Source organism: Ictidomys tridecemlineatus, chromosome 6, assembly GCF_052094955.1.
Source record: "Ictidomys tridecemlineatus isolate mIctTri1 chromosome 6, mIctTri1.hap1, whole genome shotgun sequence".
In the NCBI taxonomy this organism is placed as follows: Eukaryota; Metazoa; Chordata; class Mammalia; order Rodentia; family Sciuridae; genus Ictidomys; species Ictidomys tridecemlineatus.
In genome coordinates, this window is record NC_135482.1 from 77,562,940 (window position 1) to 77,582,186 (window position 19,247).

The 19,247-nt window shown below is 32.6% G+C and overlaps 1 protein-coding gene across 4 annotated transcripts in view; it reads left to right on the forward strand.

Annotated features, from left to right (window-relative positions):
• Nucleotides 1-19,247, forward strand: part of Ipo8 (importin 8) — a 76,836-nt gene that overhangs the window by 41,037 nt on the left and 16,552 nt on the right. For all 4 annotated transcript variants that reach the window (XR_013422995.1, XM_078014966.1, XM_078014965.1 and 1 more), the window contains 5 exons: nucleotides 366-491; nucleotides 4,503-4,569; nucleotides 8,949-9,074; nucleotides 9,668-9,765; nucleotides 13,395-13,490. Coding sequence is in view for 3 of the 4 variants with exons in the window: in XM_078014966.1 (XP_077871092.1) it covers nucleotides 366-491; nucleotides 4,503-4,569; nucleotides 8,949-9,074; nucleotides 9,668-9,765; nucleotides 13,395-13,490 (513 nt within the window). In the remaining variant the exon portion in view is untranslated. The remainder of the gene's footprint in view (nucleotides 1-365; nucleotides 492-4,502; nucleotides 4,570-8,948; nucleotides 9,075-9,667; nucleotides 9,766-13,394; nucleotides 13,491-19,247) is intronic.

Here is a 19,247-nt window from a genome sequence, read left to right on the forward strand (position 1 = left end):
GGGTTCGATCCTGAGCACCACATACAAACAAAGATGATGTGTCCACCAAAAACTAAATAAATATTAAAATTCTTTCTCTCCTCCCTCTCTCTCTTTCTCTCTCTAAAAAAAAAAAAAAAAAAAATTAACGGTTGTAATGGCTAATGAATATTTCACACTGATAACTATATGGGGGAAATGGCTATATTTAAAATATGACAGATTATATTTTTGTAAGAAAAAAGGTGATTTATTCACAAAGTGCAGAAATTAACGTTTGAGTGATGCTGATATTTTAATGTGTGACATTACCCTTTTGCTAATTTTTATAATGAGGGGGGTTGTAACAGTACCAACTGTTGAATATTTTAATATGTTTTGCCTAGGCTGAGATATTTGGCAAAGTTCTTCAAAGTGATGAATATGAAGAAGTTGAAGACAAAACAGTAATGGCTATGGGAATTTTACATACTATTGATACTATCTTAACAGTTGTAGAAGATCATAAAGAGGTGGGATTTCTTTGTGTTTTATTATGACATAATAGTGACTGAAATTTTTATGACTGGTGGGCATGAGTTTTAAAGTCTTGACCTTGAAGTTGCTATTTAGTTATGTTGCTAGGCTTTAAAAATTGCCCTCAAATTTTAAAGAAACATTGAGATGCACTTAAAGTATATAGTATATCTCTCTGTTTTAAAGAGTTTAGTTCATCATATCTGCTATGTGCCAGGCTAGGTTTTGTATAAGACATGAGCCCTGTTTTCTGGGAACCCACAGTTCGGTCTTTGTGGTAGAGAAAAACAGATAGCTATTCAATCACAGTGGCAAATGTTAAGTAAAGGAATAGAATTCTGATGTTACTAGTATTGTAAGAATAGAAGAGTGGCAAGAACTTAGACATTTTTCATAAACCAATTCCTAGAATAGTATTGGGATAAGAATTTACAAAGACATGTATCCTATGTCTTCATATCATTAGCTGATGTAGTCTTATTGATGCCATGTGAGAGAGAGAGAGAGAGAGAGAGAGAGAGAGAGAGAGAGAGAGAGAGAGCAGGTGTTGGTAATCTCTTTTTGCTGAAACAGGACAAGTTCAGGTAGGTTCAGGAGACTTGTTCATGGTTACAGAGCTAATAAGTTGTGCATTTAGGTTTGTAGTCAGATCATTCTGATAATGTATTGTTTTTTCCCCACCACTTAAATCCTGCAGTTCTCCTTCTGAATTATAACGTGGACTCACCTCAAATTAGATTTTTACTCATTATTTCTGTGAGCACAAGTTGATTGGTTTGTCAGGGATGGAGCTCTTGTTTTATACAGTGAGGACTTAGGAAGTAGGTGCCAGTTCTTTAAATAGCATGTTTTAGTCAGCGTTTTTTTTTTTTTTTTTTGCTGCTGTGACTACAATACCTGCCAAAAACAGTTTTGAGGAGGAAAAGTTTATTTATGGGCTCAGTTTCAGAGGTCTCAGTCCATAGACAGCTGGCTCCATTCCTTGGGGCTTGAGTTGAGGCAGAACAACATGGCAGAAGAGTGTGTTGGAGTGTAGCAGCTGACATGATGATCACCAGATACAAAAACATATACCCCAAAGTTATGCCCCGCCCCCAGGAACCTACCTCTTCCAGACACACCCAACCTACCTTCAGTTACCATTCAGTTAATCCCATTAGGGGATTAATTCACTGATTGGGTTAAGGCTCATTTTTTTTTCTCTAAACCTTCTTGCATTGTCTCACGTTTGAGCTTTTGGGGGACACCTCACATCTAAACCATAACAGCATTATTATTGTTAAACCATGTGACTGTTGATTTATCCTGTGTTTATCAGATATTAATGAGAGCTTGCTAGTGTCTTAAAAATGGTTCAGTATTCTCTCTTGGATGCATCTTCTTAATTGAAGGGCTTAATGTGAATTTTTATTTTCATATTCATCATTTTATTTTTTTGTTCATGTTGAAACTATGGTCCTCTTGTAACAGTGAGATATTCCAAGTTAAATTACAATATGTATTGTAAGGATAGTTTTTTCACCTTAAATTTGGAACTTATGCTTTAAATTTGAAGACACCTTAGAAATCACCTATTCCAGTTTTTCTGAGTGTGGGTGAGGGTGTAAGAAGTTGGAGAATTAGCTTTAGGATTAGTTTGAAAACAAAACTGGTCTTTTTGTTTTAATTTTTCACTATTTTTTTTTGGCAGTGGTGCTGGGGTTTGAACCCAGGGTCTTGTGCATGCTAAGCAAGCACTCTACCAACTGAGCTATATCCCCAGCCCTAATTTTTCACTATTGATATTAAATTTATTTTGAATTTCAAATAATGTTAAAGGAGCTGTGAACTCTGGTTTTCAAAGGAGGAGTGGGTTAAAACTGAGAAACACAAATCTAACTCCCTTACCTATACTATAGAGCAAAGCCTTAATGATTTAGCTAACTGGCTTTACTGAGGTCATAGGTAGTTAGAGACAAAACACCAACTGAAATCTTGGTCTCTAGGTCACTTGCCCTTTAATTTTGAACTTTGCCTTGTTAAAAGCAAACTTTGAAAGCAGTATTTCCTTAAAAGGGAAAAAACCCATATCTGTACAAATACTTAATGCATGAAGAGCATAATTGGAAATCTGAAATAGGTGCTTAAGCATGTACATTTTTATTTAATGGTTTTAAGTATATTGGCAATTTTTAAACTGGGACATTTTGGATCATTTGAACTTTAGATAATAGTTTAACATATATCGGGTTACTAAACTGTATCCCACAAAAATGCACCATTATTATGTGAAAATTAAAAATAAAAACACAGCTGGATATAGTGGTATGGATCTATAATCCCAGCTACTTGGGAAGTTGAGGCAGGAGGATTAGAAGTCCAGCCTAGCTAACTTAGACTATCTCAAAACAAAAACAAACAAACCAAAAAAACTGGGAATATAGGGCAGTGCTAGAGCATTCCTGGGTTCAGGAGTTTAATCTGTATTCAATCCCCAATACTTCAAAAACAACAATGAAGAAAATAATTGAGTATTAGAAAGTGCTTAAAAGATGAAATTGGATATTTACGGTAAAAATCTAACATGATGGATTTTAATTGTAACTTATTTAAAAAATGTTTAAAACAAATATGTTGAATGATTTAAAAGGTCTGAAAAGATTACTCAGTGAAATTTTACTTTCTTACTCAGTTCTCTAGTTATCTTAATTTTATCCCTTGCAGAAGATAGCAAAGTTTTTTCAGGTCTTTTTTGGTATTCTTCCAGAGGTTTTTCTACTGTCATACAAACAAAAAGTGTACATATTTTTCTTTTATGAACACAGTAACATACTATGCACAATTTTTAGCTACCATATTCTATTTAATTCATCTTGGTGATCCTTCTATACCAGTTAGTAAACTTACACATTTTTAATGGTTGCATACTATTCTCTTGTATGATGTGTCAAATTTATATAACAGGTTGCTAGTTAATAGAAATTATTTAGATGTCCCTTGTTTAAATGGACATTGGTGAGAAATCACAAATATTGTTGCAATGAATGCTTTTTGCATGTCATTTTGTGCACATAACAATGTCTGGAGGGTAATTTCTTGACGTGGAATTGTTGGGTTAAATGGTTTTTATATGAGTTAGTTCTAAGGACGTTGCTAATTTGTCCTAAATAGAGTGCGCCCATTTATAGTCCATGAATCAGTGTACCACAGTCTTTCTTTCCAGTCTCATACTTTTTGATCATTGGCAGTCTGATAGGTCAAAAGTATTAATATTGCACTTTGAATTTATAATTTTCTCATATATTAAACATCTTTTTTTATAAGCTTAAGGCTTGTTTAGATTTATTTTTCATAACCTTTGCCTGTTTTTCTGTTGATTTCATATAATGGGAATATGATTTTTGTAATACCATTTGATAGTATTTCACTCAAATTTTTATTTTTGGCTTCATGCAGAAAATTTTAATTTTTGCAATTAGATGGCTCAGCTTTTTTTTTTTTTTTTTTTTAATTTCTGGGCTTTGATTCACTTTCCCACTTCAGGATTACACGAGAATTCTTTTTTTTTATTCTAGTATTTTTGTTTGTTTTAATTCTTTGCATCTGAAATCTTTATCCATTATAAATTTATTTTGGTATAAAACAGGTAAGGAACTAATCTAATTCACAGATTTACTATAGATTTATTCTTATCCCCATCTTTGGTCTACTTTTTAGAATTTCCTTGCATTTTTTAAAAATTTATTTTTTAGTTGGACACAATACCTTTATTTTATCTATATGTGCTGCTGAGGATCGAACCCAGGGCCTTGCACGTGCTAGGTGAGCACTCTACTGCTGAGCCACAACCCCAGCCCCTTCCTTGCATTTTTGCATGGTTAATTTTTCACATGAAAATTAGAATTAATTTATCAAATTCCCCTCAGAAATGTCTTATAGGTATTTTTATTGGGATAATATTAATTTATATATTAACTTAAAGGTTATCATGATGAATTTTAAAGTAAATATTTAAAATTTGTTTTCAGATCACACAGCAATTAGAGAATATCTGTCTACGGATCATTGACCTTGTTTTACAGAAGCATGTAATTGGTAAGTTCAGAAGTTAAATAAAAATCGGCAGTGGTGGTGCATGCCTGTAATCCCAGCGGCTCAGGAGGCTCATGCAGGAGGATTGCGAGTTCAAAGCCTGCCTCGGCAATTTAGTGATGCCCTTAGCAACTCGGTGAAATCCTGTCTCTAATTAAATATAAAAATAGTCCGGGGATATAGCTTAGCCATTAAGTGTCCCTGGGATCAATTCCCTGTATCATCACCCCACTCCCAAAAAAGGTTAATTGAAGATTGAGGATATAACTTAATGGTAGAGCACTTGCCTAGCATGTGCAAGGCCCTAGATTCAAAACCCCTCCCCCCCAAAGAAAGATAATCGAGACTTTATTTTTTCAATTTGATGAATTTAAAGTACATTTTTAGCCCTTCAATTTGACAGATGGACCATTTAGAGAAGGAGTAACTTATATATCCAGTGAGAATTTTTGGCTTTGAAAAGTATAAAGGACAGAGAATGTTGTATTTTACATTTTTAGAAATGAACTGAGGTGAGGTTTTGGTGAGATTCTTTAATCTGGGATTGAAAAATATTTAAAAATAGAAATATTTATTACTAGCAGTGTGAATTGTCCTGTTTTCTGTTAAAAGTGCCTGACTTGTGAGTAGAATCAGTAACTGATGCTAGATATTATGAGCTGATGGGTAGTTTTGATAGAGGAGGCTACTTTCTGTAGTTTCAAGCATTTTGAAGATGCCAATCCCAAGACATGTGGGCATGAGAAAGACACAAGTTATTTAGTATTGATGTAGAAAGAAAAGTATGTTATGGCTTAAGAGTAGTTGTCTCCAAACTTTTTATTGTTTGCTCATTAGTAAAAAAATTGAGCATGCATGTCTAATATATATTAATAGTATTTGAGATTATTTATTCAATAAGTATTGATCTCACTCAAATACTTATAGTATTTGAGATTATTTGAATAAAATATGATACATGTACATACACACACAGTATTTACATAGCCTTTAAAAAGAAAGAACTTTGGTCATTTGCAAAAATGTGGACGAACCTAAAGGAAATTATATGAAGTGAAATATATTGTGGGTGCCAGCTCCTCACCAGGGAACCCTTTTCTGCTCAGAGGGATAAGCCTCTAAAGAACTTAAAGTCTGAAATAATTAGTAAAGAACAAAATACAGAGACATAATTATAGTTTTGAAGGATGGAGGACCTGATAGGTTCAGCCCTCACAGGAGCTGGAGCTGGACAATTAGAAAATGGTTCCCGTGGTTTATCTAAGGGGGTATATATCAAAGGCAGTGATAATTTTTGAGGGTGGAATCTTGCTTTTGATGTCTTGTAGTCAACATGTTGGCATCTTGGCAGGTTTCACCCATCTCTGAGAGGCTGTGTGACAATAGCAGGTCACCCCATCTCCAGTACTGTATGAGACATTTTTGAGCAGAGCTGAGAGGGAGTTCACATGTATTTGGGTGATCTTACTCTGTGGGATTGCCACGGGAAGTTCCCAATACCAGACTTTCCCACTCCCTGGCTGCAGTGCTGAAAAGGTCTTCACATACAGTTCAAGGATGGCTGTTGATAGAAATAAGTCAGAAACAGACAGGTACTGTGAGATCTCATGTGAAATCTAAAAACGTTGAACTCTTGGAAAGAGACACTAGAATGGTGGTTTCCAAGGGTGGGAGTGGATTGAGATGTGGAGATGTTGGTCAAAATGGTGACTATAGTTAATGTATTATATACTTGGAAATTGCTAAGAGAGTCGTTTTTGTGTTTTCACAACAAAAAATAAGTATGTGAAGTAATGGATACCTTAATTAGATGATTTAACTATTCCAGAAAACATGTATATTTCAAAACATTTTGTTGTACACTATAAATTGCACATTTTTAATTTGGCCAATTAAAAATACGTAAAAGATAATTTTTAAAAAGTATATGTTTCAGTAAAATGATCAGTACTTGCTAGGGACTAGGAATGGGAGAGAGGGAAGGATGAATATGTGGGAGTATGGGATGTTTAGGACATTGAAACTCTTCTGTGTGATACAGTATTGATAGACATATGGCATTATATACATTTGTCAAAATGCATAGAATGTGCAGTATAAAGAATTAACTCTAAATATTTTTAATAGTAATAAAGTAGTAGTAGTAGTAGTAGTAGTAATAATAATAATAATAATAATAATAATAATAATAATAATAGAATAGAATTCCAAAATACTAGATAGTATTCTATCCTGGATATGTACCACATTTTCTTTATTTATTCATCTGTCAATGGGCACTTAGCTTTTTCATTTCTAACTATTACATTTCTTCAAGATCCTGATTGCAGTTCCTTTGGATATGTATCCATTAGTGGTTTTGCTGAATCATATGGTAGTTCTGGTTTTTCTTTTTTGAGGAACCTCTACATTGTTGTCCATGTGGCTGCATGACTAACAGTGTTTGAGGATTCTCTTTGCTCAACATCCTTTCCAGCATTTATCTTTTTGATAATAAACGTTCTAACTGATGTGAGTTTTAATCTGCTTTAATATGCATTTCCCTGATGATTAGTTATACTGGGCATTTTTTTTCATATACTTATGGGCCATTTACATGTTCTCTTTTGAAAATATCTATTTGTCTTTTTATTTTTTGAGATGAGGTCTAACTGTGGCTTGGACTGAAGCAATCATCTTGCCTAAGCCTCCTGAGTAGCTTGGACTATGGGAACATGCAAGATTGCCTGATTCCAATTTTAAAATTATATTTTTGTATTTTCTTGCTGTTGAATTAAGTTCCTAATGTATTTTGGATAGTAATTCTTTATTAGACATATGATTTTCCCCCCAGATGTATGGTGTACAAATATTGTCTTGCATTTTGTAGATTGTCTCCTCACTCTATTGTTTCCTTTGCTATGCAGAAAAATTTTAGTTTGACATAATTCTGTTTGTCTATTTTTTGCTTTTGTTTTCTGTACTTTTGGGGTCATAAAAAAATTGCTCCCCAGAGCAATGGCACAGAACTTTTCCTTCTGTTTTCTTCTAGTAGTGTTATAATTTCAGGTCTTAATGTTCAAGTGTTTAATTCATTTTGAGTTGATTTTTGTATATGGTATGAGATGGACATCTAATTTCATTTTTCAGTATGTGGATATCCAGTTTTATCAGCACCATTTATTGAAGAGACTGTCTTTTCCCTATATGTGTTCTTGTGCTTTTTTTTTTTTTTTGTAGAAAATGAATTGAGTGTGAATACATGGATTTATTTCTAGGTTTTCCATTCTATTTTACTGATTTTATGCCATGTTGAAACTTTCAGAAATCCTTTATTCAGACAATTTGTTTTCAAGTGATTACCTTATATAGCAGATTAGTTCCCAAAATTTATACTTTCTATCTTATTTTACTTTTAATAAGGCAAATGTCTGTATTAGTAGCTTCTGAATATGTTCTTTTAAGTAAGACAAAGAATATATTATTCAGGCTTTCAGGGTAAGTGTTAGTTACCTTTCTGAGACAAAAATAAAACTTTCTAGTTAGACTTCTTGGCTCAGTGACATGGTAGGAGTTATTTGAAACTTACAGTGAGGCTTGTCTTTTCTGATTATATATTTAGCTATAATTTACTTTTGATTGAGGGTGATGGTATTAAATATGTGTGAATGTAAGAACATTTCTTTTGGACTCTTCTACTTTACAGTGGGTATAATTTTTTTTTTTGTACTGGGGATTGAACTCAGGCACTCGACCACTGAGTGATATCCCAGCCCTATTTTGTGTTTTATTTAGAGACAGGGTCTTACTGAGTTGCTTAGCACCTTACCTTTGCTGAGGCTGGCTTTGAACTCACGATCCTCCTGCCTCAGCCTCCCGAGCCACTGGGATTACAGGTGTGTGCTACAGTGCCCTGTGGGTATAATTGTTTTGAGGTAAATTGAAGAATACTATGCAAATCTTTAAGTTTTATGGATTGAAAAATACTGGTAGCAACAATTGCTTTTAAAAATATAAATGTGAAATAGGTAGATATTTTAATCCCTATGTAATTAAGCTCTTCAAAGAATATTATTATTTGTAAGTTTAAAATCCTCTACGTGAAAGAGGTATGGTAATCTATTCCTTCCCTCATGCATTCTAATATAACTTTATAAAAATAAATTATATTTTGTTATAAAATAGAAAAACTTATATTTTTTCCAGTATTAAAAGAAAGTTTAGTAAAAACAAATTTTTGCCTTGCCTCAAGTTGAGGACAAGTCTTGAAAGGTGAAAGTGCTGATGCTGAGAAAGGGATGCTGGTAAGCACATAGGAGGAACGTGTGTTGTTCCTCTGCGTGGTCTTTACGTTTATTTTTTGCTATTTCTGATATTCTAATGAGAGATTTTCTTCCTTCTAGAATTCTATGAAGAAATTCTTTCACTGGCATATAGTTTAACCTGTCACACAATTTCCCCTCAAATGTGGCAACTTCTAGGTATTTTATATGAAGTTTTCCAGCAGGATTGCTTTGAATACTTTACAGGTATGGCTTTGACCATATAGCCTTTTGACTTTCTGGTTCTGGATATTTACTCCTTTGACACTTCAAATATCACACATGATTCTAGCACTAATTAGAAAATGTTCTTATTTTTCTGTCCTGAATAGGGTGGAGCTGTTGTAGCAGTGTTTATATATAATCAAAAGAGTTAAGGCTGTGTTTCTTGTTGTGTTAAGTTACTTTGCAACCAGAGCACATGTCCTTATGTTAATTCAATAAATATTTTCTGAATGTCAGCTATGTTCCAAATGCTCTTCTAAACTCAGTAATATGGCAGTGAACTTCAGAAACCCTTTTGAAGCTTGCATTCTGGTGGGGAATGGGAGAGGGCAGGGAAGTATTCAGGTGAATAAGCAAAAATTCAGGACAATCACTACAATAAATGGTAAGCATCTTAATCTTTCAAATTCACATTTTCCTCATTTACAAAAAGGGCAGACCACCTTCATTTCTAGCATTTTGTAGTTGCTAGGTAAAAGAATTATGTTGGGCATTACGGAAGTGTGGTTTCACTAGGAATAATTATTTCTACTCCTGTTGCTCAAATCTCATTGGGATTTTGAATTTTTTCTTAGACATGATGCCTCTCCTGCATAATTATGTGACAATAGATACAAATACTTTACTATCAAATCCAAAGCATTTAGAAGTACTTTTTACAATGTGTAGAAAGGTAAGCATATCCTAATCAATTGTCACAGTGTTTCTTACTAATACTTGAATATTTATATCCTTTATCAACATGTATTTGTCAATTTGCATTTTCAGAATGAATTTGGGATTGTTGTAATTTGAAAGTTTCATGATATATGTTGTGCTTAAAATGTTTACTACTTTAATATCTACATTATAATTTTAAAGATAAATATAGTTGTTCCTTAGAATTAAAAAGAAATATTTTTAGCAGTAGATGAACAACTTAATTTTTATGTGATGCTGAGGATCGAATCCAATGCCTCCCATAGGCTAGGCAAGTGCTCTACCACTGGGCCACAACCCCAGCCCTGTTCCTTAGTATTAATGAAGAATTGATTTCATGATCCCCATGGATGCCAAACTCCACGAATGCTCAAGCTTATTGAGTAATAGGAGATAGTATTTGTATATAATCTATGCACATACTTTCTATATACTTTAAGTCATCTCTACTTATAACTGATACAATGTAAATATTGTATAAATAATTGTTATATAAGACTATGTATGTGTTCAATACAGATGTAGTTCTTCTAAAAAGTATTTTTGATATTTTGGTTGAATCTGGATAGGTAACCTATAGAGGACCAACTGTACTTCTCTACTTTTTTCTTTCTAAAATATAAACTCATTACTTAATTAAAGAAATGTGCTAAGAAAAGCTAGGAAAACTGGCCACACAATTTCCCATTCTGTCATTGATCTTTTCTCTTTTGATTGAATGTGTATATTGGATATCACTAGGTATAGGTAATTTGAACAATATAAGACAATTTTTTTTTTTTTTAAGCAGTACTTATAGCTAAGTGGTAGAGCTCTTGTCTAGGACCTCATGTATGCTAGACAAGAGCTCTACCACTTAGCTATAAACGCAGCCCCAAACAATTATAGTAGTTAGAAAAACAGCATCATTTAGCTCAGGACAAGATAATTTATAATCCCTATAATGGCAATCCTTTTTAAAAATTTTTTAATTTTATTTGTTTATTTATGTGGTGTTGAGGATTGAACCCAGTGCCTCACATGTGCTAGCCAAGTACTCTACCACTGAGCTACAGCCCCTGTGCCCTAATTTATTCTTTATTATTATTTTTTTATAGCTATTCTTATCTTTATGCACAAACATGATTATCTACTGTGTTGTCTTTATAGATTAGATTTAGGCCTCTGTTGGTTATGTCTTGGAATCTTTGATGGCTAAATAATGTTTTCCTTCTCATTTAGATAATTATTGGCATATACATAAATTTAAAACTATATTGCCTAAAGCCATCAGGCAGATTTTAGAAAGCTTAACTAGCCTGAAAACAAAAAGTTTGATTCTGGAGTAGAGAATAAAATAGCAAGTGTGTATTCTCACTGGAAGAGATGTGTACCAGAATCTGGTAAGAGCTGTGAACTGAAAATCAGTCTGTCTCTTTGAGACAGACTGATTTTCAGTTCATTATTAAAAGCCTGGGAGATTTTGGGAAGTCATTAAACTTCACATCTAAGCTGTGATATTTAAAAACCTCAGTTTAGCACTGCGATAGCCCATCTTGTTAAATCAAAATCACTGGCATCTTCAGTTTTCCCATTATGGAGACAGAAAGGGAGAAAGAAAACAAGTAGAAAACAGCAATCCTGTATGTTCCATTAGTAACTCAGGTGCTCTGTGTTAAAGCATGTACACTAAAACTGATACTCATAATGTCCTTATACTTACTAAGTAGTTAAAATATATTTCATATTCTTGGTTTTAATATCAAATTATATTTACTTAATTTTCAATATATCAGATATTTTCTGAGCACTTTATACGTATTGACTTTTTTAATCTTTGTAATATTATGAAGAAGGTGTCACATTTTTATTAATGAGAGAACTAGGGCATAATTTAATTTCTTTTGCTGTGGCTAGAGTTTAGTAAATTGTTTTAAATCACATAGCTACTATGTGTTGGAGGCAGATTTGAAGCCCAGGTAGTCTAGTTCCAGAGCCCTCTCTACGTGTTTAGTGGTTCTGGAGATTGACCCTAGTGGCACTCTCCCATCAATATACACCCTCTTCCTTTAAAAATTTTTTTTGAGACAGGACTTCGCTAAGTTGCTGAGGCTGGCCTAAAACTTGCCATCCTCCTGCCTCAGCCTCCTGAGTTGCTGAGATTACAGGTGTGTGCTACCATTCCTTGCCTCCATTTTTAAAATTACAGGATGTATCTTGTTTCTTTCCCTTTGAGAAAACAGAAATCAATTAAGCAAACAAGTTTCCATGTGAGTGCAATTTTGGGAAATGTTTTCTTTTTTTCCATATCATACAAATCCCTGAGGTAGGTATTATTATTATCCTCATTTTATAGATGGAAAGTAAGACACAGGGGTTAAGTGGCTTTTAAAAGTACAAGTAATGAGTGGCAGAGCTGTACTTGTTCCAGAGCTGTTTTAGAAGCTGGATTTTGTGTATTGTCCTGGAGGGAGAGATTTAAACTTATGTAAATAGCCCTCACTCTTAGCTCTGCTGTCATATGCTTATGAATTAGCTCACTATTTTCCAGCTTCTAAAATTTTTACTGGTGTGTTTTTCCTTTTCTCTTTGTTGAATATATACTATTAAAAACTCTTCACTGTTATTTTAACCTCTTGGGAGGGAATGCAATTAAATAGGAATGTTCCTTCTGTTGTCTTTCTCAAATCAGTTTTTTAAAATTGTATTTTTCTAGGAAATAATTCAATTTGTTTAGGTTTTCAAATATGGAAATAGTGTTCCCCATATTCTTATTTCTTATTTCTCTTTTATATTTGTCTTACATTTCTAATATGTTTAAGTTTTTGCTTTGTAAACATTTGGCAAAAGTTGTCTACTTAGTCTTTTTTTTCTTAGTGAATCTGCTTTTGGTTTCTCTTTGTATTTTAATTTTCTGCTCTCATTTTTTTCTATTTTTTTGGGTTAAGTCAGTTCATTTCCTTATGTTTTGTGTTTGGACTCATTTTTTGTCTTAATTTCTAATATAAGCATGTTCTACTCTAGGAACCTCTCTTCTAGGGATCATAAGAAAATTATATTCCATATTTTACATATGAACATGTTTATTATAGAATCATTTGTAATAGCAAAAATACAGAATTGACAATAGAGGAACAGTTTAGTAACTTTGTTATATTCATGTACTATGTCCTACTATATGTAACATGATTAGTTATAATAGCCAACGAAAATATTCTAATTATGAATTCCAGGTGGGAAAATTAAAAAATATATAGTATCAAATTACAGTTATGAAAAAAATGGGCAAAAGAGACAGAAAAATAGTTTGCTTGAAAAGTTATTTTCTTTTCATTGCTTTGCTGCTTTAAAAGGGAATCTTTATTTATCTGGGTAGTTAATGCAAATAGCTTACTTTATTAATTTAGAGTCAAATGAGTGAATTATTATGCCTTATAAGGAATTAGAGTGGTACTAGAGAAGATAGGTGGACTTTATTTTGACCTTCCCTTCTTTGGGCTGATAAGTAAACTTGGAAAGCTATAATCCCTATGATTGAGTTTGTATAGAATATTTGCTTCAAGTGCTCTTGATTAAATTGCATGCAATACCACTCACTACTGAGGTAAATTGTAATTACTGTAGGTACTATGTGGAGATGCAGGAGAAGATGCAGAATGTCATGCAGCCAAACTTCTTGAAGTCATTATTCTTCAGTGCAAAGGAAGGGGAATTGATCAGGTAATACAATTCTGGAAAGTGTCTAAACATTCAAATTTAAAATTTATATGCCTGATTGACATTTTCTTTTGATGCAAAATTTAAAAGATAGCTGATAATTTGTGCTTGTGGGTGCAAATTTTATTTAAATGACCAAACAATCATGCATTTTGGAGATTGTACCTTGCATCCTAGCTGAGAAGGATGCATAATAAATATATAACAATTTAAGGAGCTATGAAATAATGAAAGAAATAAGTGTGTAAGTAAATTTTACTTATTTGGAGCCCTAGTGTTTGCATGTTTCCCTTTTATTTTTTGGCAGTGCTGAGGATTAAACTCAGGGCATCCCACACGCAAGCACTCAACTGCCGTGCTCTCTAGTACATTTCTTTGTTTTTGTGTATACTGTTTAAATACTCACCAAATATCTTTTCTAAATAGAAATTAAGATACTATGAAAAAATGAAAAGGAGAAAGTTTCTCTTGACAAATTTTAAAATTATAAATTTGTATTTTCTTTTTTATAAGATAAATTTATAAATTTTCAATGAGATTATTTTTTGGTACTATTATGATATTAATTGATTAAGTATACATATGGAGGCATTTGAGTAAAATTGTGAATTTCTCTTTAGTTTTGTATTTTTCTTTTATTTATTATAATAGTAGTATGGATATAATTCACTTGATATACATTTTACCCATTTAAAGTGTACACCTTGATGATTTTCATTGTATTCACAGAATTGTGTAACTATTGCCATGATTTTATAATGTTTCATCATCTGCCCCACCCAAAAAGAGTAACCCCTCTGTTTTCATGGGCAATCACTTTCTCCAACACTTCTCTCACTCCCTCCAGCCCATGCAGTCACTACTGTATTTCCCATCTTTATAGACAGGCCTATTCTGAACACTTCTTGCAAATGGAATCACATTATATGTAATCACATTATATGATGCTTTCTTGTAGGCTTCTTTCACTTAAGGTTCTCAAGGTTAATCCAAGTGGTAGTGTATCAGTTCTTTATTTCTTTTTGTTGCCAAATAGTATTCTATCATGTAGAAATATCACATTTTTCATTCATTCACCAGTTGTTCATCATCTGAGTTATTTCCCTGTTGTGGTTATGATGAGTATGCTGTTATGAATGATTGTGTATAAGTTTTTATGTGGACATATTTTCATTTCCTATGAGTGGAATTGCTGGATCATGTGGAATTCAAAGTTTAATCATTTGAGGAATTGTCAAACTGTTTCTATTCCCCAAAGGAGTAAAGGCGGTTTTCCATTTCTTGATGTCCTTGACAACACTTGTTTCATCTTTTTGTAATAGTCATTGTAGTAGGTATTAAGTAGTGTCTCATTGTAGGTTTTTTTTTTTTTAGTTGTAGATGGACACAATATCTTTTTATTTTTGTGTAGTGCTGAGAATTGAATCCAGTGCCTCGCTCTAGTTTTTTTTTTTTTTTTTCCCTCTGATAGTTAAGGATGTTGAAGATCTTTTCAAGGATAATTGACTTTGTATACTTATTTTTTTTTGAGAAATGTCTAATCAGATTCTACACTTATTTTAAATTTTTTATTGCGTTGTTTCTTTATTGTGGAATTGTTAGAATTCATTATATATTCTAGATTCAAGTCCCTTGCAGATAAATGATTTGCACAAATTTTCTCTCAATTTGTAGGCTGCCTTTTAACTTTCTTGATCATGTCCTTTGAAGCACATCAGTTTTTAATTTTGATGCTGTTCAGTTTATTTATTTTTTATTGCCTGTGGTTGGTGTCATATTTAAGAAAAATTTCTAAATCCAAGGTCACAAAGATTTACCTGTTTCCTTCTAATAATTTTATAGTTTTAGCTCTTAATACTTAGATCTTTGCTCCATTTTGAGTTAATTTCTTGCATATGAAGTGAGAGGAGCTCTAAATTACTCATTGCATGTGGATATTAAATTGTTTCAGCACAGTATACTGAAAAGACTTTTCCCCCATTGAGTTTTCTTGGCATCCTTGTCAAATCAATTTACCTTAAATGTGAGGGTATTTTTTCTGGGCTATCACTGTGATTTACTTATTTATCTGTTTTTGCTAGTAACTGCTCTATCTTTATTCCTGTGGCTTTGTGGTAAGTTTTGAAATCAGGAAATTTGAATCTTCCAACTTTATTGTTTTGCAAGATCATTTTGGTGATTCAGGATCCCCTAAATTTCCACGTATGAACCCAGCAGGGATTGGGATAGGCCTTGTTTGGAATTTGTAGATCAATTTGGGAGGTATTGCCATTTTAAGAATATTTAGTATTTTAATCCCTAAACATGGTATGTCTTAACTTTTATTAGATCATCTTTATGTTCTTTCAATATTTGATAGTTGTCAGAGTATATACTTTACAATTCTATTCTTAAAATATTTCTATGTATTTTATTCTTTTTGATACTATTATAAGTAGAATTGTTTTCATAATTTTATTTTTAGATTTACTGCCTGTGTATAGAAAAACAAATGTGTTTTGTATGTTTATCTTCTACTACCTTGCTAAACTCATTTGTTTTAGTAATTACTTAGGATTTTTTATATAAAAGATCATATCATCTACAAATAGTTTTACCTTTCTAATTTGGATGCTTTTTATTTCTTTCTCTTGACTAATTGCCTGACTAGAACTTTGTATCCCATGTTGACTGCCTTTGGTGGGAGGTGACATCTTGTCTTGTTCCTGGTCTTAGGAAGAGAAAACATCCTATCTTTTACCATTAGATCTAGTGTTAATTGGGGTTTTTCAAAGATGCCCTTTATCAAGTTGAGGGAGGTTCTTGACTATTGCTAGTTATTGAATATTTTTATCATGAAGGGGGTTTGAATTTTTGTCTAATGCTTTTTTTGGTGTCTATTGAGATGATGTGGTTTCCTCTCCTTCTTTCAGTTTTCAGATGTTAAATCAACTTTACAGCCCTGGTACAAACTTGGGCATAGAGTATAATTCATTTTATGTATTTCTAGACAAAGTTTGTTGATTTCCTCCCTCCCTCCCTCTCTTCCTTCCTTACTTTTTTTTTTTTCTCTTTTTCCCTTCCACTGGGATTACAAGTATGCACCTTTATGTCTGGCTGTGTCTGATTTCATAAGAGAGATTAATATAGAATTTTCATTTCTTGTGATGTCTTTGGCTGGCTTTGGTATCAGAGTAATGTTGGTCTCAGAATTTTGGAAGTTCTCCCCTATTCTCTTCTTTCCAAGAGTTTGTGAAGGATTGGTATTCTTCTATTTTTGGTAGACTTCAGTGGTTAGTTTTAAACTTACTATCACAGTCTCTTCATTTGTTAATCTATTAATATTTCCAGTTTTTTTGAAATCAATTTCATTATCTAGCATCTTTTTGGCCATTTCATCAAAGTTGTCTAGTTTGTTGACATGTGGTTGTTTATAGTGATTCTCTACAATTCTTTTTTTTTCTATAGGAGTGGCAATAATGACCTTATTTTGTTCCTGACTTTAGCAGTCTTCTCTTTTTTTTCCTTTGGTAATTGACTTAATGGTTTTGTCAATTTTGTCCATCTTTTTAAAGAACTAACTTTTGGTTTCATTCTTTATTTTCTGTTTTCCATTTTTTAGTCTCCCCTCTAATCTTTGTTTTTTTCTTCTTTGTTGATTTGTTATTCTTTTTCTAGTGTTTTGAGGTGGGATTTTAGGTTACCAATTTGAGATCTTCTTTTTTAATATAAGAACCTACAGCTATAGATTTTCCTCTCAGCACTGATTTAGATAAATTCCATAAATTTTGATATGTGTTTGTTTTGTTATCTCAAAATGTTTTCTAGTTTTCCTTGTGATTCATTCTGGACCCACCAGTCATTTAGAAGTATTTTTTAAAATTTTTGTGAATTTGTAGATTTTCAGAAATTTCTGACTCCATTTTGAGTGGAGAACACATTTTTTGTGATCTCACTCCTTTTTAAGACCTTGGGGGTTGTTTTATGCTTCTCATCTAGTCTGTCTTAATGTTCTGTGTGCACTTGTGAATAATGTATATTCTGCTGTTCTTTGATGTGTTCCGTAGGTGTTTGTTAGGTCTAGTTGTTGGTTTATAATGTTAAGTCCTGTATATCTTGATGGTCTGCCTACTTGATCTGTCCATTATTGAAAGTGAAGTATTTAAGTCACCTGCAACTATTGTTGGATTGTCTACTTCTCTAATTTTTGTTCATTTTTGCTTCATTTTTTTTTGGGCTCTGTTGTTAGGTTTGTGTATATTTATAATAGCTTTAGCTTTCTGATGGATTGACTCATTAGTCAAAATTTCTATTTCTAGAAATTGTTTTAATGTCTATTTTGTCTGATATTATCTTTTTTCATAATTGTGTTCCCTGATATATTTTTTTCCTATGGTTTTGCTTTTAATCTATTGTGTGTCTTGAATCTAAAGTGTTTTCTGTATACAGTTTATAATTGGGTCTTGTTTTTTAATCCAATCTGACATCCTGACATTCTCTATTATTGTTACATGTGGATTTAGTCAATTTTTTATATCTCATGTGTTTTTGTTCCCATTATTTAATCCTTTATCTGCTTTATTTTGATTAAGTAAATATTTTCCAATGTCACATCTTAATTTCTTTAATTATTTTTTTTCACTATACTTTTTGTTCTCTTAGTGATTACTCTATATTTTTTCACTATTTAAATTTTTTGGATGTTAAAAAATTTAAAGACATGACTAAAGTAGTGTTTGATATAAATAGTGATTGTTCATTTGAATCACAGAGAAGCCCAGTGAGAGATTCCATCTGAAATGGAAGTACGCATAGGCCAGGAAATTGGACAGAGAAACCTAAGGCCAAATCTGTCAGCCTAAATATTTTCTCTTCCTGATCCCCCTTTATCATGGGTTTATAGCAAATAATCACGGCCAGGATCCTATAGTTTAAGGAACTCAAGAGTTGTTGGTATAGCTGAAGATTTTAAAGAATCTGACATAGGCTTATAAACTTTTTCATTTTAATAAATTTTTTCTGGTGATTTATAGAATCCACTTAATATTAATTTCAGAAAGATAACAGAAATAGTCTGATATAACTCTTTCCTCTTCTCTCTTTGCACTGTTCTTATACATATTATGTTTGTTACAAATCCAATAATACATTATTAATAATTATCACTTTTTGTAACTTTGCATCTGTTAAAGAAATTGAAGAGAGGAGAGATAACCAAGTATGTATGCACAAAGTTGTTCTTGGTTTGTGGAATATGGGTTTTTTTATATTAGCCTTCTTATTTAACAATCTCTGATTCCTTTACTTGTTCCTGTGGACTTAAGTTACCATCTGGTGTTATTTCCTTGCTTCAAGATTACCTTGCTCCTCCTACCTCTTCTGTATTATTACATTGCTTTATGTCATAGGCCCAACAGTACAATTGTGGTATACTTTGTTTTATGTAGTTGCTTTTTAAAACAGTAAAGAAAACAAAGTCAAAGAAATATTGTGTATGCTGTCTTTACTGGTGCCTGTGTGTGTGTGTGTATGAGTGTGTGTGTGTAACGTTTAATTGCCATCTGGGTCATTTGCTTTCACAGCCCAAAGAACTTCCTTTAGTACTTATTATAATGCAGCTATGTTAGCAATGGATTCTCGTTTTTTTTTTTTTTTTTTGGTAGTTGTGCTGGGGATTGAACTCGGGGCCTTGTACATGTGAGGCAAGCACTCTACCACGTGAGCCATATCCCCAACCCCTCTCTGGTTTTCTTTATCTGAGTATGCCTTTATCTTACCTTC